Source organism: Caenorhabditis briggsae (genome assembly GCF_000004555.2).
Source record: "Caenorhabditis briggsae complete genome, chrX, whole genome shotgun sequence".
Classification (NCBI taxonomy): Eukaryota; Metazoa; Nematoda; class Chromadorea; order Rhabditida; family Rhabditidae; genus Caenorhabditis; species Caenorhabditis briggsae.
In genome coordinates, this window is record NC_013491.2 from 15060839 (window position 1) to 15087249 (window position 26411).

Genomic DNA, 26411 nt, shown 5'->3' on the forward strand with positions numbered 1-26411 from the left:
ACCTCCAACAACAGGGCCAATGCATCGCGAACGGTCGAAAATTTTTGAAAGGACAGAGAGTCGGTCAAAAGGGGAAATCTGTGAAGAGTCGAATGCCTGTCTAGCGCCGTCACATGACGGAGTGGGCGGAACTGAATTAGGAGAAGCCCGAAAAGGCGTTCTTGGGGGTGTATACATGAAAAATTGGTTTGAACACAAGCTAGAAACAATAAACAAGGTTGATCAGAGGGCACAATGAGTACGTGAACTTGAAATCACAGATTTTATAAAGTAAATTAAGACTGTAATAGGAAGTCAAGTGAAAGATTGAATTTGCAGACTTGAAAGACGTGAGAAAGCACTAAAATAAAAAATGGCTGCATATCCTCTCGAAAAAAAAACTCAGAAGACATCATCGAAATGTGTCAACGACTACTTGATTATTCATAAATGTTTGAGCACTCGGTTTTCTCTTTATCCACCGCTATTCGGAAATATGGAACTACATGAAATCTTAATAAAGAAACCATGAATCATGATTCTTGGAACCTTTTTCTCTGAAAAATGAAAAAGCAACAAGAGAAAAAGTTGCGAATAGAAAATTTTTTAGAGACAGATGATTATCAATGTCAACATAGATTGGGAGAGATTGAATGCGAAGCATAGGCATACATGTCACTTGGAAGCGAAACTTGATATGTTTTTGTCGTAAATCTTCAGCAATATGCGTGGTTTTGATTAACTTGACGCGGGTTCAATTTGAAACAAACACAAAAACATAGAAACATGCGAGCGCAAGTATTTTTGGTCCCCCTTGAGATATGAAGGGAAGAGGATGGGAACAAAGGGGATAAGTACTTCATTTGTCTGGTTTTGTGTTTCGGAGAATGAGAAGTTGAAAAATTACCGAAATGGACTGATGGAAGAATTTTTGATCCAGAACAATTTCCAAAAAAACATTTTACGGGAATTTTTGTTCTAGAAAATTGAGCAAATTGGGTTTAAATTGAATTTCTTAAAATTTTTACGTCAAGTTTTGTATATTTCTTTAAGTTTCTCATAGGTTATGATGAATCCTCTTCACGAACCACAAAAAGGCAAACAATAGTCAAAAATTGGATAAATCGGGAAAAAATGATGAAAAATTTTTAAGAAAATTCCTGTCGAGAAAAGTTATCGAAATTTTTCGGGAAATCCGAAAGACTGGGGTTCCCAACTTCTCGATTTGAACAAATCTGGTCCCTACAATAAGTTCAAAAGTCTAGAACGCCTCTCGATCTTTGTCTTCTTCGTCAGTGTCTGTCTCTCTTCACACTTTCACTTATTTCTTCAGAAAAACATAACCTACAGTACCCACCCAAAATCAACAGAATTCTGTTCTCTCGTCATCACTTTCTAATGCCAACCTACTAACCAGGATAAACTGATCAAACTTGTGATCAAAAGGCAACTGTCGATTTCAACGACTAAACAAAAGGTTGGATGAATTATTACCCTATTTTCTTCCAAGAATCTGACAGGTCCAACGGTTCATTGTAGCCAGCGCACCCCTCAAAATTTTGTGTAATTTCCTGTTATGATAAGGCGACACTTTTCTCTCCTATCCCATTCTTTTTTCCTTGACTACCGTATCTTTTTTCCCCATTAACGGCTGTAGACAGGGTTTATGGGTTTGCACTTCCGTAAATGTTCACCTTAGCGATGAGAATAAATTTGTTAAAAGTGCAACCTCCGGGTGAAAAAAATTAAAAGTGCAAATGAAATATAAGAGGAGCGAAAAGAAAGGCGCGAAAAAAAGGGAGTAGAATTTCAAAATAAGTCAACACTCAATTTTGAAAAAAAAACAAAAAAGTGGGTTAAAAGTTCCAGAGGTAGAGAAATCTTAAAGCTAAATCTAGATTTAGGTGATCGTGAAAAATGATAAAACACTGGGTGGTTTGAATTTTTAGTGGGCGGAATTTTTTCGAACGAGGTTTTTGGGGATATTGGATACAGCTAGAATTATCTTGCGAAGCTAATGAAAAATCAGATTTCCCAATAAAAATTGTCTTTGATTCCCATAAAAATTTGCTTCTTATTAATGGATGGCAGTACACAAAAAGAAACGTTGAAACCAGATAATCCGATTAATGAAGAAGCAATAAAATTGATATTGGGAGGTCTCTATCTTCTGTGGAGAAGTTATAATTGCCTATCCGATATCTATATCAATATCAGAGAATTCGTATCGAATATCTTATTCTACTACCCGAAAGAAATCTCACTTTCGGATTCCGAAATATTCTCGCCTCTTGTATCTGATATCGATATACCACCACCGTTCAAAAGGTTGAGCGGGGGCAATAGGTGAGAAATATGACACTTTATATTCCGGTCAGTGGGAAAGTGCTCCGCCGTGTCGTGCACTTCTTGGATCTTCACATTTCAGATCCCATTAAGCCCATTCCATCACGAAAATATTCCCGGCCCATTTTGCCTCAATGTTATTGTGTTGTACGCCAACTGTTTTAATCTACGAATCTATGTGTGTGTATGTGTATGTCGGATGGGGACAATTTACGGCGTACTAATCAAAATCGCAACATCGTTTGACTTACGGGCACCTCGTAAACCAAACGCACCGCCCAAGCCTCGACAATGATCTACGATGCCGCTTTGAGTAGCTGATTTACACGGAACAGATGATGAGAAGACTAAAAGGTTGTGGATTGGGTGAGAGAGAATGGTGTCAAGATGGGGTGGGGTGAAAACACATTGGTGTTTACGGGTTACTGTAGAAACATTTGAAGTGGAGACAGGGAGGGGGGTACTTCAGAACTTTAAAATTTACAAAAAACCGCATATAGTTCGGATTTATTCTTTGGTGTGGCCGATCAAAACAACAACAGGTGGTCAAAATCCCAAAAAAGAAAAAATAATAACGTTTTTCTTTTTTGAAAAAGATCAAGCAATTTGGGAAAAAAATTGACGAAGAAAATAAAACTTGAATATACAGTTTTGGTCAGAATTTTTTGAAAATTCCTAGTTTTCAATTAGTTGCCAATTTCTGAAAGAAACGTTTTTTCACATTTTCAGTACAAAATGAGGAGCTTTCCCCAAATCGGCAAATAGCTGAAAACGAAAAAACTTTAAAAAAATTCTGTGAATGTAAAGTTTTCAATCTAGGTCTGTTCGATAACCTCCACAATTTCCGAAGTGATCGGGCACTTGACAGCCGAGCTCGGGACTCCGGAAAATGGTCAAAAATGGCCGAATATCAACTGAAAAATACGTGTTTATCTCATTGACTGACACTGTCCATAAAATTTATACTGGAAATAAAAAGACTAAGTTAAAATGATATCTGGCTTTTTTTGATTTCCAAATTTTTTGACCTATTGTTAGCTAGTTCTTTTCTTTTTGAAAAGCGAACATTTCATAGTTAGTCTTTTAGACAAAAAAGTAAACAAAATACTTTTCTCTTTTTCGGCTCAAAAACACATTTCACAATGTGTACAATTTTCACGTTTGGGTTGAGAATAAGAAGATCCGCTTCAAAAAAGACCGTAAACTGCAAAAAAAACTTTTTGGGCAATTATCTAGAAGAATCTCTCAAAAACAATACAATCAGTCAAGAATCAAAATCCAAGTTGGTGACAAAAAGGTCATCAAGTTGGAACAACCTTTCGAATAGAGCAGACGATTTGCACATGATTGTACAGTGTGCAAATACTTGAGTTGAGAAAAAGAAGAAACATATGCTCATGGCTCTTTTCTGGTGGGAAGTTTTTGGGGGTCAAGGGCAATTTGAAAAACAACAGAATTTCGGAAAAAAATTGCTACGACAACAGCTCGCTTTCAGCGAACATCATAAAGTTGCTCTTCCTATTTTTTGGACAGCTACCGTAATCTTAAAACACATTCGACAGGGGGTGGGTTTTCAGAAGTCTCTCAGAATGCTTTCAAACTTTGAAAAATGATTGAAAAATGAAAAATCGAGATAGTTTTCTCTAGTTTTGTCACAAAATTCCGTGAGTTATCTGAATCAAATATCGTGCCTCCTACCGAAACAAATGGACATTGACCCTTTGGTGTTCCCGCTTCTTCTTCGTCTTCTTTTTGTTTCTAAAAATCAGGGATTCAATCCCCCCCTTCTTTCCAAATTGTTTATTTATTTATGTATGTACAAGGGCATTTTTGACGAAGAGAGAGAATGCGAATCGGATGAAGAAAAAGAAGAACGCCGCACGTTTACGACTAGGAAGATGGGGGCGAAACAGAAGCAAAGATGAAACAAATGAGTGGTGCGGTATTGGCAAAACGATCGAGCAACTCATTGAAAGTGTGAACAAAAGATGCCGCAGTGAGAATAGGTAACTTGACACGATATGCACAATCTCGATTTTACGGAACATCCGATAGAATCTATGATGTCGCAATCTGTCTAGGGGTGTTTAAAAAGCCGAACTTCTGGAACATTACCTGATAAGATCCATCGATGGTGGAAGATCATCCGGAAAACTGTCCCAGGAAATATCCGACGCGGTATCAAACGCAGAGTCGACGTTTGATAAGCAACTCATTATCTCAGAGTATATCAACAAACGAATAGCTGGCTTGAATTTTCCTGATTTTTTTTGAATGAATACCAATTAGTTCAAACAAACAGTGTGGAAAACACAAAAAAGTACAAAAGAGGGCGGGATTGACAGAGCACATGTTCACGAGACCTGGTGACGAAAAGACAAAAAAGGTGCCGCCGGTAGTGGAAAAGAAAAGTGAAGAGGTTTGATTGCATTCCTGGTGTTCCACTTGAAAGTGACGTGAGGGGTAAAAAAGTGCGAAACTATCAATTTCAAAGAGGTTATAGAAGTGTTCCAGGAGGAATATAGGGATCACAGATATTTAGTTATATTCCCATGTAGACAAATCATTTTACCAGGTATCCAGATAAATTAAGTCAAGGCAGACAGAGCAGGCGTGATACAATTTCACGGTAGTATTAGTGTCCAATCGAAATTGTTTTAAATGATAAATCAGCCTGAACTACGATTCAGGAAAGGTCGGAATATTCAGATTTTCAAATCTCAAATTTTTGGAATTTTGGAAGATTCCGATTTTGGAAATTTCGGATTTTTGGAAATTTTCTATTTTCAATATTTCAAAGTTTCTGAATTTTGAAACATCCCAAATTTCAAAACTTCGGAATATCGAAATATTCCGATTTTAGAATTTTCAAAGTTCCTTGGAATATTCCCGATTTTCAAAATTTTGAACATTTATTCCGAAAAAAAAATGCTTTGGGAAAGTTTCTATTGGATGTTTCATCAAAAAATAATTGAAATTTATGAAATTTTCAAAACTTTTTCAATTCTCTATTCCGTTCCGAACATCCCTGTTACGATTAGACAAAAATCTTCGCTCATAAGATAAATAAAAAACAAAAAAAAAACTGAAACTCCATAAACAGTTTTAGCATATATCTGATTGCCACGAAAATGTTAAATTTGCATTTGAAAAGGCATGATGTTGCTAACAAAACATCGATTTTAACTTTTGGTAGAATCCCAAATTTTCAATCGAAAATCACCCGAACGATGAAAAAGTCTGAATACTAACTTTCATTCACTCAAAAACCAGGTTAAAACACCAAGATGACCCAACTGAAAATCCACCAAAAACCCACAAATGAAAATCAAAAAATTATCCAAAAACATATTGTATTTCCAAACAACACTTCTTGTTGCTAAAACGGAAATTTCTCGCTTATTCTTCTTCTCAATCGCTATGTTTTTTTTCTCTACTCAATTTTCTCAGGTGAATGAATATGCAAATATATACAGTTAGCAAAAGTAGTGTAAAGAGACTTGAAGCGCTGAGGTTGCCTACGACAACTGCCACAAAAAAACTTTCTTCGACAGTTTCAATGTTTCTCCCATGTTATCTGAAAGCAGTTTGAAATTTGAAAGAGAACACATCCAAATAAAAATTTATGACCCCAGGGAAAAGCATTCCATTTTTTAAAATACCCATTTTCCAGCATGGGGAATGAAGAGAAATTGCACACGGTCTAGTTTGTATGTAGGGTACAGATGGGTGAGACAACGAATATTTCGGAATGTGGAGAAAAATCCTTGACATGACTAGAAATTATACAGTTGCATACTCAAGATTCACAAGTTAGGCATGAAACTGTTTACTATAATTAAATCCGTTTTGAGACTTCAAGGTCTTGCTCAGTTTACGCAGACCTCGGTGAATTTTGTCTGTTTGGAATGGAGTTGGTTTTTCGTCGTGCACTGACACCATATAAATATCCTTCTCTATTGATTTGCCAAAGAGTGTCTGAAAAACGAAAGTTCATTTTTTGTTTTTCAACTTTTACTATTATTAGGTTGTTCGGAAAGTCATTTCCACTTTTGATATGTTTTTTCAAACTTCGTTTTCTTGAAGGGGATAAAAGCGAGGAAGTTATCGTTTTATCAGTATGCTGGTGAGGTCTAATAGTGTCTACACCCCAACGGAGATCATTCTCCTCTTTTCGTGCAGTGAGATTTGCCCACCGTTTTCGCCTCAAATAATTTCCAGTTTTGAACTACCATTTTATTTGTATTTCTATCTGACCTCAGATCAACTGAAATCAATCACCAATTTGTGGAGGTTAACAACGATGATGCACCCTTTCGAACAAACTTCACAACCTGGATTCATCAATTTGAAAAATTAAAATTCTCGTTGGACGAAAATCCCCCTCCAAAAAAGCATACGGGCTCAGATTTGGACGAATTAAAAATCGGGATTGAAAGGGACCCGTCTCAAACAGTGCGGGATATATCACTCCATGTGGATCTCCATTGGAGAGAAACACAAAGGTTTATTTTCAAAATCGAAATTCGCAACCTCATGCGGGAAGGAGAACGGAGACCGATCTCACTGGATACGGCTAAACGGCTCTGTCTTATCTACAGTATAGTCCAAACCATGTATTGTCTGACTACCCTCTATCCAGCCATTTCTACCGACATCTTGATTGAAAAAAATTCACTTCAAAGCATGATGTCAAAAATGGGTTGACCTGATTTTCAATGCGCTGTGACCGGAGTTCTGGAAGGAAGGCATCCACAATTTTGTGGGACATTGGCAGAGAGTCACTGATAACAATGGTCATTACCTTCAATTTATCTGACATCGTTTTGACCTTTTTTATATCGAATGAATCTGACGCTAAAAATGGAAAGGACTTTCCGAACAACCTAATATTTTAAACTGTGTGGAATGGAATTTTTCGGAATTCTACCGATATAGGAAGTTTCGATTTTTTGATTAGCAAATTTTTGAAATTTCCAGGAATTTTGAAAACTAAAAAAAAGGAATTTCGGCATTTGCGAACATGAAAACTGACAAATGAAATGTTTTTTTTATTATTTCAAAAATTATTGTCGAAATTCACAAGAAAACCGAAAGCGAACATTACATTTTTTGCATTTGCCGTATTTGATCTGAGAGAAGCACACGTACACTTTATGCTCAATTATCTCAATATCTTCAGTAGATATCAAAAATATGTCAACTGAAAAAAATATTGATAATATTAAGAGAAACAATTTATCAGTTGAAATTTTTCTGATATCTTTCAAAACAAACGATATAATTGAGCTCGAAGTTGGCGGAAAGGGTGGACTTTTATTAGAGCAAACACGGTAACATAATTCTAACAATGACCACAATTTTTCCGTTTAAAAAAGTTTTCAGTCAGAAATCCCAGTCAGTAATCTTTAAATTTTAGTTTGGAGTTATCAGGTCAATTTTTTAAATTTTCAAAATTGCCGGAATTACAAATTCCGGTCAGAACAATTTTAACTTATCACGTACACAATCTATTTCACTGTCGTAGCAGGTTTCAATGTTGGACGATTCTTCGTTTTTAGGGGCTGGACCTCTTCCAACAAACGAAGTGACGGCATCTTCGATGAATTCAGTTGTGCCTCTCTGAAAAACAGAATTTATAAAAAGGTCATTTCTAATTTCTAAAAAAACAGCATTGCAAAACCCCATGTCTTTGCATTTAAGAAGTTGTACATTTTTGTTGAAATCGGTATGACTAACATGGCTAAACAATTTACGAGAATTAAAACAAATGGTCTGTTAAATACTTTAAAAATGAGGTTATGGTTCGGTGAGCTCAGGTATTCTATGTTTGAAACTTCAGAAACTTTTCTAAATTTTTAAAAACTACACTCCGTTCTTCGAAAAATTTTCATGGATTGTTGTTTAGGCGTTTCAACAAAAAACCCATTAAACCCCTATCAGTGAAAACAGTAACTTACAATCATAAACTTAGTTGCTAGCCCGTTAGCATAGAATGGCAGTTGGAATAAAATTGGAAGATTATAATCAAATGGATCCTTTACGGCTTCTTCGAATGCTTTTCCTTCTTTCAAATTGGTAGCATAAGTTGCTACGCGACGTAACCAATTTTTTTCGTTTGGCAGGATCATTGGGAACTTATCCACTAATGCCATGATTTTATTTCCATCCCATTTGTCGATATGGTCTAATAAGGTGTTATCGTGCATTTGCACCAACATCTAAAAAACAACTGGATTGAAGGATCACAATTTGGAAAATATTATTACTTGAATAAGCGGTTTCACTTGAGATCTCCAATACTGCCCCATGTTCTTATTAGCGCTATCCAAACTCAAAAAGAACTCGAGTTGCTCCTCGTACTCTTCAAGTTGCTCGAAAGGAGGCAAACCATGTCTTTGATCTTCTTCGAAACAGAACAATCTTCCTCTAATGACAATGCAGAAAAAATAGGCATCTGTGTTTTTGCAAAACTCGAAGCACCTCTCCGCTAAACTGTAGTCACTTTCATTTTTCATGAGCTGCAATTTCGAGAAACTGTTTGAGAAGCTTTCGGAAAAAGTTTATACCTGCAGTTGTTTCCTTGGCATACATTCTGGCCCAACAACATATCTAGCGTAGAGTGTGTACTTGCCGAGGAAAAGCTTGTAAATGTGCATCAGATATGAGAAAAAGTTTGTTTTCTGTACTTCCTCTGAACGTATTTCTTCCGTGTAAACTGTCATTTTGAATTCAAGCAGCTTCACATAGGCAAGGCAGCGGAAGAACTGGAAAAAATCACGAATAGTGATTTAAGGAGATTTTGGAAACTGTTATATTGTATAAAATGAGGGATCAGAGTGTGTCCGGCTAAAGCATTTTTTATAAAATTTCTTTGCACCTTCCTAATTTTTTATTTGCTTTGAACAATAGAGCATTTGGATTTGTGCAACTTCCGATTTCTTAGCAAGAATAACAAATCAAAGTTTTTTAAAAAGAAAGTTAAAATTTTATACAGATGGGAGAAAGACGATATTGCTTCTGATATTTCCAATTAAGCAATAATTTTAAACACTTCTCGAGCTTAATGTATTTCTAAGTTTTCTACTCACGTTTCCTTCTTGCAGCTGTTGATGTCCTTTGATGATCATCATCAACATGAGTAGCTCATCCACGCACCTTCTTCTCAAATTTTGAAGAAACAATGACTTCAGCCCAAATCGGTCTTCAGATCTTTTTCGTGGAACGACGATATCTTTGAATGGATCCATCGCAGGCTGAAATTTATCATACGAAAGGATCGATAGTATTACTTCCTACCATTGTCAGTAGCATTCCATCATCAACATTCATCTCTTTTCTGAAGTTGAATACTCTGCATTTGGAGGTTCTCTGTGATTCCAACACTCTGTTTCGAACATGTTCTCCCTCCACCAGAAATCCACGATACTTTTCAGCGCTGGCGAACGGCTCACTGCTTTCTCCATTCATTTTGAGACAACTCGATTCTATTGCTCTTGCTGCCAGTAGTTCTTCCTTTGCGTTTTTCCACCAGAGCACTGGTTTAGAGATTCCATATGGGTCGAGCAAGCCGAATTGTTTCATTTTCTTGTTCCTGACTGTCATCTCTGTTTCTGTACGGGTGAACACTTTCGGAGCAGTTTCATCATCGCTGTTTTCGTCGTCACTGGCATGGAAGGGGATTTCCAACAAAGGATAAGGTCGCATTTCTTTGATACAAATCTCCCGAGCTTCGGCCATTGAATTTCTGATCATTATACGTATTTTCCTCCTGAGATGCTCTGGCACCCTCTTCCGACAGTCTTCGCTAGCACAATCATTGTAATACTTCAGTCGCATTTGTTTCCTCTGGAGTTTTCTTCTCAACGCATCTGCATGAAAAGTAGTGAATGATTGGTCACTTCCAGGAAAAACTGCTGAGTAGTTCAGGTCTTGGTGTCAGTTGAATATGTTCCCATATTTTGCGTGCCCGCTTTGTTGATAGGTTTTCTACGAACAACCATTTCATTGTCGGCGAATCCAGAATCGTTACTTGAAGAACATTTTTTGGCTTCTGTCTCTTCTCTATCTTCAAGTTCAGTATTCTTAGGACCAAATCGACGTGGTTCGACTGGTTGCTTTTGGCATAACTTCCAATATGGCACTTCATATTCTTTCCGGTTCACGACATTTATGAGAAAGTCAGTTTGATCCGTTTTAAGCTTTTTCCAAAATTTCCGATATGCTGGCTCTATCTCATAAATGTGATAAGTGAGGTTTGTTCGATGGTAGATTTCTTCGTAACGAAGATTCTTCAACCACGAGAAGCAAAATTGGTCGTTTGATGCAAGTTCGTCTTTTTGGATTTTGTGCAAGCTCATTTCAAATTCTTTCTTTTCCTTATCCGTTTTGCATAGTCGTAGAGAAATGTCACTATCTGAAAAATAATACTCAATGAAAAAACTATTTTTGAAATTATTTAATATTTTGAGTCCTATGTTGAAGAATTTCACTCACCATTTATCATTGCCAAGATATTAGAATCCAACGATTTGAGCACATCGAACCAATCCATTGTTTCATTTTCATCTAGATTTGCCAAATACTTGAGAATGTTCACATGGCACTGTCGAAAGCAAGTAAAACGAGCGAATTCGTCAGCAGCATTTAACAATTCAGCAGACTTGAAGTGTGTTGATTCCATTTTCAATATTCTCATGAAGGATTGTCTAGATGATATATTTTATTCTCATCTTAATGGGAGGTGTGACTTACTGGCATCGAGAGTAGGCGACTTTGAGAGATTCGGATTTTTGTTGAAAAATATTGAAGTCATAGAATTTGGATTCCAATTGCGCTAACTGAAAATTTTGAACTCAGTTTGATCATATGATCTCTCGTTTCAATGGTTGACCACCCTTCTTCTTCTAAAAAAACATTTCACTATCACTTGGACACCTAGACAATCTTCAGACAGAATGAGAGTGTGTAAACCTATCACACCGATACCACTTGAAGAAAAAAAAACACAGCAATTGGACGCGAGAAAAGAACAGCTGTGGTCGATGGTCAGTAATAGATCACAATTTGACGGTGGCAGCTAGGGTTGCTTAATTGACTTACGTTGAGAAATGAGAGAAACAGTAGACGATATGGATTTTGTGGATCATTATTGTCAAATGCAGTCTCGACGATTGTAGAGCAATATCGGATGGCAAGTAGGAACTGAAAGTTTGAAATTGAGATCTTGAAAATTGGCTCGTATGATTTTTTTAGTTTAAATATTTGCAAGGATAATTCAAACTCCTCAGAAACAAATTAAAAACGACCAACCTTGCCGGTTTCCAAAAATGCAGCCACAATAACAATCATATCATTCAGTTTATGAGCCTCAGGTCCGATATTTTTCTTTGACTTCTCCTTATCTGCCTCCAAATCAGAAAAGTTCTGCATTGCAGTGTCATGCTGTCCTGGTTCCTGTTGGTTGCTAGATCCTTGTTCACTACTTTCCTGCTGGCCCTGTGTCTGCTGCACTGGTACCTGCTGATTGTCTCTCTTCGCCGTAATCACCCTTCTAATATTCCCAAGCCAGCGGTCCATCATTGTGCCGATGGCCCGGATAAGGAGGACCGCAAGCTGAAATAAATTTTTTGAGACAAAATTTGTGGGAATGAGAAAGGAGTAAAAGTTTTCTCAAGTACAGTACCAGTCAATAAGATGTACATAAGCTGATTTTCAAGCATTTGATCATTTTCAGAACTTTAGTGCTCAGTAGTTAAGTTCCCGATCACTTTGAAAACCTTGGAGGGTGTAAAGCAAGCCTGAATTGAAAAATTTGCATTCAAAAATATTCGGGAACATTCCTAGTTTTTTCAGCTATTTGCTGATTTCTGAAAACACCCTTTTGTTCCCCGTTTTTTTTCTGAAAACGTGAACAAATAGGTGTTTGCTTCGAAACCAGCAAAAAGGTGAAAAACTAGGAATTTTGAAAAAATTTTGTGAATGCGAGTTTTTATTCTTGATCTGTTTTACATTCTCCAAAGTGATTCGAAACTTTACAGCCAAGCTTCAGACTCTTGAAAATTGCCGAAAATCGAATGAAAAATAGTTTTTTGTATATTTCATCAACCGTTACTGTAGGTAGGAAAGAGATATGAGAGGACCAGTTTTTTTTTGTATTGAGGATAAACAAGAACCTAACAATAATATGGAAAATGTACGAAAGCAAAATTTAAAAAATATATGAAGTTCTAGCTTAGATAGTCCAGAAACATGAAATTTACACAACAAAGTGAAAAGCATCTTGTTATTACTGAAATTTGATACAAAGAATGTTACAATTGCGTTGTGAGGAGTTTGAGCAAATGGACCGGAGAAGGAAAGAAAAAATCTAGTTTTTCTGACCGGTCAGACAAAATTGAATACAAATCCTAGTGACTGTACAGTTGAACACCTAATGAAGGATCCACTATGCCTATTACGGACTGACCTTTTGACACGAATTCACGAACCGAACCCCAGGATAATTGTTCCGGCTAGCCTTGACAGAATGAGAAATGAGTGTTCAAAATAAAAAGATGACGGAGAGATAGAGATAGAGAAAGAGAGAGAGGAAGAAGATAAAGTTGAATAGAATGGAAACAGAAAGCAGATGGTAATAGTACTTAAAGAAATAGCAATTGGTCTGGGTGGGTGCTCTTCTCTAAGAAAACTGCTGGTGGAAATGAGCGGGAAACTGGCGGCAGATGTTCATCGTTCTCAACTTTTTTTTCGGAAAAATGAATGGAATGGACAGAATAAAAGATAAAAACGAACGGAAAAGTAGAGTCTAGTTCGGAGGGAAGTTTCAAGGTCTCGTTGGGATACTTTCTTTTCTAAATGAGTAGCTGGTTTTTGCAAAATCTGTATGAAAGGTTCAATTCCCGCCAATACAACGTTTCCAATTATAAATGTGTCCTTTTTCAACATTTCAAGATTAGTACTAACAAAAGATGTCAATTATTTTTCAAAAAATATTTGAAAACTGAAACTAACTTCTCACCAAGAATTGTCAAAATTTTGCATAAATTCCACCAAAACGCTTGCCCTTTTTTCTTTGTATTTCTTTCATTTTTCTTATCTTACCCGTCCCACCCCATAAACTAGAAATCGAGAGTTTGCGCTTATCTCTAAAGTGGTCTTCTTGCTTTCTTGCAACATTTGACGACTTGCATACGTAATGCATCTTTTGGGTTTTTTCTGCTGAATAAAAAAATATTTTTTGATGGATTAGAAAATTTTGCAGAAGCCCTTTTATAAGGAATTTTCAATTAGACTTTTTTCCAATCATTTTTCTGAGTGGAACATACCGTTGAATGTTGAATAATTAAAGAATTAACTCACCAAGACAAAGAAAAAAAAATGGAAATCAAAAGATTATTAATGCGAGAATTGGAGAGAATCAAGATTAACAACAAATTTTCTGTAACCTTCAATAAGAAGGTGTGAGAATCATCTTGATTATAAACAATCGACCATGAGTAGAAAACAAAAAAAAATGTAATTTTTTCTTTGTCAAATTTGGGAAGTTTTACAAGGGAATGGAATATTTTAGAAAATATACATTTATTGAATGAAAGTTCATAACCGTTGAGAAAAATTATTGATCAGAAATCGAAAGCTTTACTTTTTGAAATCATTACTCACAGTAACAGTCAGTAAGACATGCAAAAACATGTTTTTTCAGTTGATGTTGACCATTTTCAGAGCTTGGCTGTCAAGTCCCATAACTTTGAAGGTTTTGGAGGTAATACAAGCAGGCCTAGATTGAAAACTCTGCATTCACAGAATTTTTTGAAAATTTTCAGTTTTTCAGTTATTTGCCGATTTCTGAAGGACATCTTCTTTTTTTCCTGTTTTTGTACTGAAAACGTAATCTTAATCCTTCACAAGTCGTCAAATAGCTGAAAAGCTAAGAAATGTCAAAAAAGTTCTGTAAATGTAAAATTTTCCATCAGATTTTTATTAATCTAATTAACCGGAACTTTATGTATTTGTGAAGTAACCGTAATACGTGAGTAGTGAGAAATAGTTCGAATTACTGATGGATTACTTTATTTTGCAAATAAAAATATATGAAGCGTAATTTTACAGTGATTCTTTTATCATTTTTGTGATTTTAATCTATTTTTTGTGCCTGTTTTCGAAATCCGATTCAAATATTTCATTATGCTTCAAATAGCTGCTCTCAAAATAGTTGAACCCCTGAATGTTGTCGTCCACCCTCGTCTATCTATAACTTTTCTGAAAATATTAAGAAATTTTCGTGTTTTATTTATTTTTTCTTTTCATTACCACAAATCTTTCTAAGATAAGTATTATCTCTACGTGCTCTAGTTAAACACAGGACTACGGTAATACGAAAGCCACAACGTTTTCCCAGAGTTTGTCACTCGGCTTTATGATTAATCGAACTCCACGAGTTGGTCCCTCTATTACACCAGGAAAAAATCGGAGATCAAAAATGAAGCGGAAGAAAAAGGAGAATAAAAAAAAAGAACACCAATCATCAACTGAGTGCCTACTTTTTCCCACAGAGAACTGCCAGTCACTCTTTTTCTTTTTCTTGAAGAAAAAAAATTAGGAACTGGTTTAATTAACCTAAGCGACGTTTCATCTCTTTTTTTCCGGAACATGTTGCCCGTAAAGATTGGCCTGTTCCTCTTCAATTTGTGAAACGAAATTAGTAGATTGGACTAGAAAAAAAAATGAAAAAAGAAAGAATAAAGAAGAAGAGGAATAATGAAAAAGGAGAGAAAAGAGGACATCAACCAAGAGATTTATACCTTTGTTGTTGTGAGGAGAAGTGGAAGAAGACTGAAGGGAAATATAGAAACTGGTGTGTGAAAAATTTTGAAAATTGAGATGGTGATGAAGGAGAGAAAATGGAAAATTGAATTCACTGGAGAAACACAAAATAAGAAAACAAAGTGGATTGAGGTGAGAAATTTGAAAAAGTGCATTTATATCTGCCAATAGTACAGAAAAAAAAGTGTCAAGATCCCATGTGGTTCTTGAACGATCGATTAATTAAGAACAGTTGTTTGAAATAACTGCCAACCCGATTTATATCTTTCAACGTTTTCCCAAGACTTTGTTTAGTTCAGAATTACCTTTTCGGATTGTCGAAAATTCCGATTTTCAAAGTTTCGGAATTTCGGAATTTTGCAATTCCGGAACATTCCGAGTTTCTAAATTTCAAAGTTACGGGGTTTGGGAATCTTCCGGTCTTGAAAATTTTGGAATTACGGCATTTTGGAATTTTCTGATATTGAAAAATTCAGAATTTTCGTATTTTGGATTATTCCGATTTTGAAATGTACACAGTTTTGGAATTTTTTGATTTTAAAAAGATCGGCATCCGGAATGTTCTGCTTCTCGAAATTTTAAAATCTCGACATTCTGGGATTTTTCGATTTCGAAAAATTCAGAATTTCTGAATGTTTCGATTTAAAAAATTTCAGAATTTTGCAGTTTCGAAATATTCACTTTTTTGAAAATTTGAAGTATTCTGATTTTCAAATTTTCGGATATGGAAATTTGTGGTTTTCCGATTTTTAAATTTTTGGAATATTTCGATTTTCAAAGTTTCAGAACTTCAGCACTTCGGAAGATTTCAAAATTGAAACTTTGGAAAATTCGGATTCTAAAAAAAATTTTTCGGTTTTTAAAAGTTCGGAAATTTGGAATTTCGGAATTCTGAAATCTTTTTAATTTTTAATCAAATTTTCCAATAGAAGTTCCATTTTCCCATCACAAAAACGACGAAAATTAGTGAAAATTGACTGAAAGATTCGAAAACGCAAAAAAAAAAATTTAAAGCATACTTGTAAAATTCCGGGCCGGCCCGGACCCGGCCCGGTATCAAACATTTTGTATTTTTGAGCCAAATTTTGAGCTCTTAATATAACTTTTTCAATTTTTTTCGTTTTTTTGGATTGTTTGTCTGTTTGATCAAATAAGATCGAAAAAAACTCGAAAAAAAATTTTGATCGAAAAAATTCACATAAGGGTCCCCCCTTATGCGTTTTTTGTAATTTTCGAAACTCGTGAAATGACGGGCCCCCCGGGCCGGGCGTCCAAAATTTGGAAAAAAGCCCGGCCCGGCCCGTTACAAGTATGATCAAAAGTGATTGCGCAGGGCCGCAAAAAAGATTTCTTCCGTGCGCTTTTGAGATACGGTGGTGATTCAATATTTTCGAATTCCGGAAAAAAATAAAAGCTTCGGAAACATTTAGATAGAAATTTTCGAAATTCCTAATTTTGTTCCGAATATCTCTGGGATTAGCTCCACCAGGAATTCGGGACAGCTATTGAACTCAGCAAACTATATCTGGAAAAATTTCTAGTTGATCTTAAATGTATTTTTCGAAAAAAAAAGTAAGACAAAGAAAGTGGACACATCGAAAAGTCCTCCATTATTCTGCATCCTCCTTTCTTGCTCTCTAGACGTGAGCCACAGTGTCTATTTTGTGGCAGCTAGTATACACATATTAGTAAACATTTTGTTGATATCTATCCCAGACGCTAATGCTCTGCAAAGAACCCCATCTTTTTCTTCACCACCCGTACATCTTTTTCTCGACTCTTGGGCTGACCATAGCAAAAGAACAAGAAAAATAAAAAGAAGGAAACTGAGGCCTCCCGTGAGTGACAGCTGGAGAGTTGATGGGGCTTCTGGCGGCACAAATGATTACAGCGTGAATGTTTTTAACCAAAAGTGCAATAAATCAGGACATGTCCACAAGAAAAATTGGCAGTGCAAAAGCTGACAAGCTAGCATTGATGACTAGTACTTTTCTTTTTCCCTCATTCGATCAAAACATAAAAATTTGACCACAGTTTACAACATATACACTTTCCTGATCTTTGGAAAAATCAACTTTTCCCACAAACCACAATTTCACAATTGTTTTTTTTTTCAAAAAAAAAAAAACTACCGTAGGTTTCTCCTTTGGCAAATCAAGTTTTTTTCTACGGTCAGTCAATCCTTGTTCGCTCCCCATTTTACTTTAATTTTATCCTGTCACCAAGTCCGAATTCAAATAAGGAAAACAGTGAGAAGAAGACTGAGGAGAACACAACAAGTGACAGTTAGTGTTCTCAAACTGACTGAATAAGTACTACATCTGTACAAAAAAATGGTTTTTTTGTATTTTTTGTTTTTCAAAATATACAAAAAATCATTAGGAAATATCTACAAATCTACGAATACAAACAAAGAGTACATTGGACTTGCAAAACTACTAAAAAGAATATTATGAATGAATCATACTAGAAAACAGGAAAAAATAAGAAAAAGTTCAAAATTGTGCACAATAAATAGAAGGAATCAAAGTTCATTGACGAAGGAAGTGTATGAAAAAGATTTAAGATAAAAATGAATATACAAAAAAAAGCTAATTCAGGATATCCTGATATGAAGTTGAGTGCTTCTGATTTGATTCAAAAGTATTGAACTTTTCCAAAAATCGAAAACAGAATATCATGTTAGAAAAAAAATGAAAGGAACTACGTACTGTTTTTAGGAATTAAGTACTGTCTTTAAATTCCTATTTACTACCGTAACCAATAAAACAGTACGGTGGGCGTAACATAATCACGGGAGAAACCTTTTTTTCAAAAATATCATGACTGTTAGGAGGCAATTAAAACTCCACCTCAAGGCAATTACAGTAATTTACGATCGTGTTTGCTGATAGTGATAAGAATACCCGATCAAGCGACTATTTCTATTTTCCACTATCATAAGAAGTTGCTTTTTCAAAAATGCTAATTGGAAAAGAACATAGCGGATATTTCGGATTTGTAAAACACTCTGAATTATTAGCATATTTAAAAAAGTACCAGAAGTTCGGCAGCGCGAGACTAATTAGTTTTTTGTTGAAATTTCGATAAAATCGATATTCTTGCAATCATTTTCAAAATTTCCAAATTGCCCAATATCTAACGTATTTTTATTTTAATTTTTCGAAATTTTAAAACTTATCTAAATATGTTTGTTTTTCATCATGCTTGAATAAAGTTTCGGACAAAAATTCATAGATAGTTAGAAAAAGGTATTTAGAAGTTCAGATGAACAATTTCCACCAGGAACTAATGTAATCAAAAGAAAGTCAGATTGGAAAACATATAGGTCGAAAAATGAGACAACTTTGATTTCTCATATCTGATCAATCTAAAATCTGAATACCTCAACACGTTTGCAACTTTGTAGGCCCCGGAGTTCGAAAAGTACGCAATATTCCTTTGATAATGAATCAAAGTTCCTTCGACATAAAAGACGTTCTCCGAAATAAACGTGTACATATTAAGTTTGCAATGTCTTATTCTGAAATTCTGATTTTTCTTGATCTCATTTATAGGTCCGCAAGAATTTTCTCAGAAGGAAATCGTAGAAATCTAAAAACTAGACAATTGATTAAGCTGTCAAGTTTCAGGTTATGATTTTGGAAAACCAAACTTCAAAGTTCTAAGATTACGGTAGCTGACCCAAAAACTCCTTTGGTTTGTCTTGCAGCAACATTGTACTCAGACAAGCTAAAATTCTGAATTTTTAGCATACATTTCATGGCATTGATTACAGGCCCTCAATATCAATTTGATTAATTCTCAAAACTTCAAAATTTTCGTTTGTTAGGTTTTAGTTTTTGAAAAAAAATAGGTCTTACAAGGGAAGTACCCGAAGTGTCCCCTCGCTTTTTCTTAGATATTGGTGGTAAATTATGTCCCTTCCCTAAACTAGCGCAAAACGGATAATATAAGCGGCCCATGCGCAGTTATAGCAGAATGGCAAAAATTTTTATGATTTTTCAGAAAAAGTGAGTCAAGTCTATTCGAAAAGTCATAACTTTGTACAGACAGAAGATGAAGTTTCAAACTAAACTGCATCTTATAGAACTAGGTTGAGGCTACAAAAAACTCGATTGCACCTTTATTCTACCTCTGCAAAGAAGTTTACTAGGACGGGAAATGCCCGAATGGACTGTGTGAAATCAAAAAATGTCGATTTTTGAAAAAACAACTTTGGGAGACTATGTACATCCGATTCCTTTCATGTCATAATGCACAACTACTATCTCAAATATATAGCTCACCGTTCATTTACGAGAGATTTTTGAAAAAATAATTTTCAAAAATCAATTCCATGTACAATTTTATGTATTTTTATCCATGTGAAATTTTTTTTTCGAAATTTTTGACTTTACGATTTGATCATTTTCTGTCAATAAGAATTTCAACCAGCTGAATAATTCATTCTCAGAGCTTTTATGTTGTATGTGGAAAAATGAGTTCAAAAAATACCATGTAAGGGGTACATGGAATTGATTTTTGAAAAATTATTTTTTCAAAAATCTCTCGTAAATGAACTGTGAGCTATATATTTGAAATAATAGTTGTGCATTATGACAAGAAAGGAATCGGATATGCATAGTCCCCCAAAGGTGTTTTTTCGAAAATCGACATTTTTTTATTTCACACAGTTGGACCATTCAGACATTTCCCATCCTAGTAAACTCCTTTACAAAGATAGAATAAAGGTGCAATTGAGTTTTTTGTAGCCTCAACCTAGTTCTATAAGATGCAGTTTAGTTTGAAACTTCATCTTCTGTCTGTACAAAGTTATGACTTTTCGAATAGACTTGACCCACTTTTTCTGAAAAATTACAAAAAGTTTTGCCATTCTGCTATAACGGCGCATTGGCCGCTTATATTATCCGTTTTGTGCTAGTCCAGGGGAAGGGACATTCATTGCCACCAATATGTAAGAAAAAGCGAGGGGACACTTCGGGTACTTCCCTTGTTAGTTTTTGAGATACCCAAAACACGCGTTTTTCTATCTTTCAAAACTTTCGTATTTGTCTTTAAAAAAGTATAAGGAAAACACTGTAGCTTCCAGTAAATATGCTCTATTTTAAAACCAAAATTGAAGTTTTGAAAAATCAGAAGGCAACACAATTTTTGGGGTCAAACATCAGGAAAACACCGAAAATCTTACAATCTTCAAAACTAATAAAACACTATTTATGGTTTGATACAAATGCTAGCTTGTATGACTACAAAATTAAAGTAAAATCAAAAAAATCACGTTTTGGTGCTAGGTACCGTAATGTTGGAACTTTGAAACTCTGTTTATGTTTTCAAACCATTATCTTGCATCTCATAAAGTTGATTGCTCCGATCTCAATGACATTTTTTCCAAAAAATTGTCGCGTTCCAAGATAACAGTTTTTGAAAAATCAGAATTAGAAATTGTGATTGTGAACATTCAATTTGGAAAACATCTTCTGATGTCATTTTGAAGGAACTCCATACATTCTTAAAAAAATGTATTTCTTGAATTCCACGTTTTTTCTTTGAATCCAAAAAGTTTCAAGTGTCTTGATATATCCAAGCTTTATGTCGATTGGAGAGAAAAATCAAAGTTGTCCCAATTTTCAATCCCTGTTTTTTCAATGCCAACCTTCTCATTTACACTTATTCCTGGTAAAAGTTCCTCTCATAGATTTCGCAACCTACTTTTCTTCGAGCCACGAGTCCAATAAATCAAGCTCAAAGTCGTCCTGTCGACAAGTTGGGCAGACACTCGTAAAATATTTGAGGGATTTACGAGGCACCTTATTTTCAGTTGACATTTCACTATACAGAACATCAAACATTTTTACGATGTCGCTTCTTGACATGCCAGACTTCAATTTCAGTGCTTGGTAACGATTTTTTTCTTCTTTTTTCTTTCGATTTCTAGGAGTTTTTATTCTCCGCGCTCCGAAAAAAAGCAGAATGAGCTTTCAGGAGAATAACGAAATAGGGAGAAAGGAAAGTGTTTTATGATCATGGTAGATGTTCCGCCAAGCAGCCAACGCCAATTTCCTCAGAAGGACTTTGATTTAGCCATCACTCGGATACCCCTTTCCTCCTCTCTTTTTTTTGTTTACATTTCCTCCGCTCTCTATTATAGTTCAAAAAACAAACACACCGTATTCCGAACACAATACTCCAAGGTTTGAAAAACGAGATAAGAATCTGAAAATGAAGAAAGAGAAGAAAATGGTGGAAAACTTGAAAAATTGAAAAAAAAAGTAAAAATGAAAAGCGTGAGGGAGACCGAATGGAAGAAGTAATACTGAAAAACTGTCATCAAAGCCGAAAGAAACGCCTCCGATCGCTCCATAAAAATTAGGACTGTCAGAATGGTTTACGATGGGGGCGAAACAAATAGATAAGACGGGCAATGAGAGACGAATGGGAGTCGGTACCTCCACGTAAAAAGTCTTGTAGCTGTCTAATAAAATTATACAAAGACAGGCGGGATCGGTTTGAGAGGATTAATTGAACTTTCTTTTGGAGTTAAATATCATAGAATGAAATGGAATCTTATTGAAGCACGTGGAGATATAAAAAATTAACGTAAGATTCAGAGCTAACATGTCCTTATCAGTCAAAACACATGACAGTTTTGACAGGTCAAATCAATTTACCTAAAAAAATCATTATGAAACAGTGGAGACACCTGTTCAGTATCAACTGCTGCTCCTATCAGTTATCAACCCTCCCCTCAACATACCTATTAGGACTCCAGAAGGTGATCCACGAAGCTATCCAGAATATCCGTTCTTTCTTTTTTGAATGAGCTCGTTTTTCAGGAGAAGAGGATAGAAATAAGAGAAATGCGCCGAGAGACGGCTCAACTGCCAAAGAAGAATGGCAAAATGGGAGAAAGGCAGAAGGCGTGGTCTAGGAGCGAACGAAATTGAGCGGGAAGGTGGGGAGGGGAAAAGAAGGCGGAGCTTATTGGTTTGAGGACATTTTTCTCCTGAAAATGAGATTTTTCAAAGTTTGGATTTTCCGAGGCTAAGTAACGGGGAGGAAGATGCAAAAGTCAGTGGTTCAAATGATAGGGTCTGAAAAAAGTAACCGGGCGTGATCTATAGAGGCCGAACTACATCTTAACCCAGAAGCTCAAGAATAAGAGTAAAATCGTTTTGTAGTAAATGAGATCCGACAGAAAACAAAGATTTTAGAAAAGTTGCAGTATGTGAACCATCATACTTTTCCTCGTAAACCTATAGGATTTTTTGGTTGTCAGGCTGAGGTGGAACAGGAAATTGTATTTTTTCAAATTTTTGAATTATTCACAAAAAAACCAGTGATGCTCGGAACGGAACTTGAAATTTCAAAACTTTCGAGAATTTCTGGAATAAAATTTCCAACCGGAATAATTCCAAAAAATACTAAGAATCAAAATCCGGTCGTTATATTTCTAGAGCGTTTTTTAAAATCGAATTCTGATCGGCCATTTTCACTCGCTTTTTTCGTGGGAAAGTGGGATTCCGAGAATTCAGATATTTTAAAATTGGACTATTCTAAGATTCCGAAATACCGGAATTTCGAAAATCGGAATTTTCATCATTCCGAAAAATTTCAAATGGGTCCTTCCGACCAACCACGGGATGGAAAATAACTTTCACAGTTTTTGAAATTAAAAATCTGAACCTCATGAAAGTCAAGGTCCGGTTGACGTTATCCCTTTTTCTACCTGTTTCCTGCTAGCTCTCAATTTGTAGATGTGTAAAACTAGCACAAATTATGATTTAAAAAAAACCATCCAGAGCACTCAAGTACAAAAAAATATTGCTCCGCACTCTTTTCTTTTTCATATTCTGCTTTTCATTTCATATTTTCATTTCATATTTTTCATATATTTTCTGCTATACACATACATATCAAATCCTCAGAAAGCGACTCCGAAAACAAAAATTTCCCAGTAATTAGCGCACATGATATTTGAGATTTTAGGTTTTTGCATATACGCAATCCCACGAGAGTCAAGTTATTGACGTATCGTCTATATTTTTGATGAAAAGTTTTAAACCAAGACAGTGAGTTTTGGAAATTGAATAAAATTTTGAAAAATTGGGGACATTTGAAAAATAAGGGTTTTGAACTGATATAATGAATGATGAGTTTCTCAAATTTTGTCTTATTTGAGAACAAGGCATCAAAAAATGCTTATAGATACACGTCATTCATCTTATATTTTCCCAGCAAAACCTAATTGCAGCTTTCAGAATTCTGGAAAATACGTCAAGAATGGAACCAGGTACAAAGAGTGTGTTGATTTCTAGTGATGGCGGTGGCTGCTGTGAGGAGAACTCATAAGACAAATGGATAGAGCCAACCAGAGATTTATTGCTCGTAAAACTTTCTTTTCTTTCTTCCCGAAAGCAGAAAGTTTATCGGCGGAATCTGCAAAACTTGGAGAGGAGAAACTACATCGGCGATATTCTATTGTCCAAAAAGTGAATTGAAAAATAATATGGACTATGAATTTTTTTATTCGTGTGTGGCGATGAATAGGAATTATATTAACAACGCAAAAGTACATGAGTGATTGAATGGTATGGACTTTTATAATATGAGTTTTTTGAATGTCTATGAACTCATTATGTCGCCTACTGTAACCATTTGATTGTAATCCAAACTTTTTTAGTTAACTTGAAATAAACTTTTTCCAATTAGATCTTATCGGATAACAATTTTGCGACATGTCACGAACAGTTCAAGTTTCTGTAACTCTAAAAAAGATTATATCTTTTTCAAATTGAAAATGACCGGTTTCAGGTTTTTCTCTAACTTATGGCACTGTAGATCACAAGACTTACTTACGTAAAAAATGCAAGCAAACTTTGTTACCTTAGTTCATCGGTTTGAAATGATACAGTATGCGATAATACGTTACCGAGAAGAACACCTTTTAAGTGGATACTTTTTGTATGTTCGAATTCAAATTTTAAACACCGAAAACCCGCCTAATTTAGTGGGGCAAGGTTTTGCATAATCGCTTCAAAAACCACCTCTTTCGTTTTGTGTCGAACGACCACACCAACAATTCCAGATGTGTTACCGATTCGGTGCAATAAAAGCAATCCGAGAGAGATGTTAAAACGAAACTTCAGGTTAAACCATTGGATGTTTAGGCAAATCGAATAAAATTTTAGGTGACTCGGATAAAACGTATTGTTACAAGGAAGAATTACAATGTTGTTATGTACGAAAAATACGATGGCGTTTATTTTGCAACATTCACTATCTAATGAAGATGTATGGAGATGAAGAGAATCAAATTAACAAATCGGCAACGGTTTTTGCTGTAATTGAATACCCCGCAGATTGACCGAAAGTGATGGTTCCGTATAACTGTGGCGAGAAAATAAAAATACGATTACATAGTTAAAGAGAATGACCACCATGATTGCCGGTTTTCACTCTCTTCAACCTTCACCGAACGCGTAACGATGGGCAGAAAATCGAGAGATAGGAAGAATCGGGGCGCAGCGCGGCGCGCATAAAAAATTGCATGGCCTGAAGAGAATATGATGGAAGATGGTAATTGCATTGAGTAAGAAGAACGGCATGATTACTCGCCGTGGCGGCGGCGACCCGGCGGTTAAATAGAGCGAGGGAGGAAGAAAAAAAAGGAGAAGAACGAATAATGGTTTTGGGGAATGAGACGTTTTGTGAGAAAAAAAAACAAATGGGTGTGGAGTGTCCGTTTGCCAGTTACTGGGGTAGGCTGAATTTAGAAGACGGATTTTTTAGAGGACAATAATCATGTAAGGATAGGGGCCCGTTTTTGAGTTAACCGATTTTGTGGGACTTCACTTAACTTTATAAATCTGGATTGTCTGAAAATTCTCAAGTAAACTGAATAGAAATAGATTTTCAGATTTGTAGTTGACAATTTTTTGCGAAAATTCATACAAATAAGATAAACGTTCGAAAATGTTCCAATTTTGAATAAAGTGATATTTCTGGAAGTTTTGGCATTTGGTTGTTTTGGACCGGCTTATCTCCTTTTACTGAATTTGTACAAAAAGCTTCTACTACAAATTTGAAGGTCTATTTTCGTTCAGTTTGCAAGTGAATTTTCAGTCAGACTCACGAAAATCTAACTATAATTTTTCAACATTCTAGGCTGACTATTTTCAAGTGAAAGTAGGTAAATTTGATTAACTTTTGAACGTAGCTGTAGCTCAAGTAATTCAAAAATCAAACCGAATTTTAATATTTCCATTCAAACCAATATTTTCTAAAAAAGTACTCACAAGGGAGGTGTTTTCAGACAGTGTTTGAGAATTTCTAGAAAATTGGTGCATATATACTTTCGGACATGGTAAATAACGAGACAACTTTTTTCGTGCCCCTCGGTACCTAGAAGCTGAAAATTTGCGTCGGAAATTTCACCCCATTTCAAATCATTCAACACGCGACTTCTCCCCCTTTCTTATACGCATCGGGGAAGCGTTAAGAACAGCGAGGTGTGGTGTAACGGCGAGGAGGGAGGAACATTGTCTGACAAGGGTTGGGTTCAATCCCTCTCTCGGCCAAAACTTTTTTTTGTTTTTTTTGTTTTGTTAAAACTTATACGTCTGAAAATTCTTCAAATTTAATACTTTCAAACTTTATGAAAAACTAATATGTACCAGAAAATAGATTTTTGCGAGAAAAAAGGAAATGATTACAAAACTAACAACAATTATGATGCTGGATAATGAAATCTTCGAAACATAAGTGATTATCACAGTAGATGCATTTCATGAAAGCAGTGTTTGGGGTCCAAGCTAGAAAATGTTCGTTCTTAAATGCTTTCGGAATTCAAACTCACTCTTATCCTGCAATTCTTCTTCGAAATTGGAAATGTGTTCTTCGCTCGAAATTTCATAGTCTCCTTTGTTGATGGATTCACCCATATGAATAAGGTGAGCAGCCAACTTCAAATCCTCTTCGCTCATAGGTGGACGCTTCGGATTATTATCGTTCGTATCCAATATGTATTCTAGGACTCTTTGAAAAGTGGTCATCGAAAATACGGTAGGAGCAGGGAATAGAATAGAAAAAATAGGGGAAAAACGGAGAAAATGAAAAAAAAGACTTTTATAGGCAATTTTTCGCGCGTTTCAATTCTATTTTCTGGTACATATTAGTTTTTCTTAAAGTTTTAAAGTATTAAATTTGAAGAATTTTCAGACGTATGAGTTTTAACAAAACAAAAAAAAACAAAAAAAAGT

At 35.4% G+C, this 26411-nt stretch overlaps 3 protein-coding genes across 3 annotated transcripts; all 3 read right to left on the reverse strand.

Moving 5' to 3' along the window:
- Window positions 1–4436: 4436 nt before the first annotated feature.
- CBG27915 lies at window positions 4437–4541 on the reverse strand (the record flags this gene model as incomplete). Its single annotated transcript, XM_045240187.1, has 1 exon — window positions 4437–4541. The coding sequence occupies one exon, from the start codon at window positions 4539–4541 to the stop codon at window positions 4437–4439; it is 105 nt and encodes a 34-aa protein (XP_045097913.1).
- A 1597-nt stretch (window positions 4542–6138) lies between these two features.
- CBG00250 lies at window positions 6139–11907 on the reverse strand (the record flags this gene model as incomplete). The annotated part of the gene is given in 13 exon segments (XM_045240188.1): window positions 6139–6303; window positions 7004–7129; window positions 7831–7947; window positions 8286–8546; window positions 8595–8846; window positions 8895–9092; window positions 9417–9581; window positions 9598–10241; window positions 10319–10741; window positions 10822–11033; window positions 11080–11165; window positions 11428–11529; window positions 11638–11907. 13 exon segments carry the CDS (start codon window positions 11905–11907, stop codon window positions 6139–6141), a joined length of 3021 nt encoding a protein of 1006 aa, XP_045091510.1.
- A 1061-nt stretch (window positions 11908–12968) lies between these two features.
- Window positions 12969–26135, reverse strand: CBG00251 (the record flags this gene model as incomplete). Its single annotated transcript, XM_002645280.1, has 5 exons — window positions 12969–13178; window positions 13429–13545; window positions 25449–25561; window positions 25875–25964; window positions 26009–26135. 5 exons carry the CDS (start codon window positions 26133–26135, stop codon window positions 12969–12971), a joined length of 657 nt encoding a protein of 218 aa, XP_002645326.1.
- Between the last annotated feature and the right edge of the window lie 276 nt (window positions 26136–26411).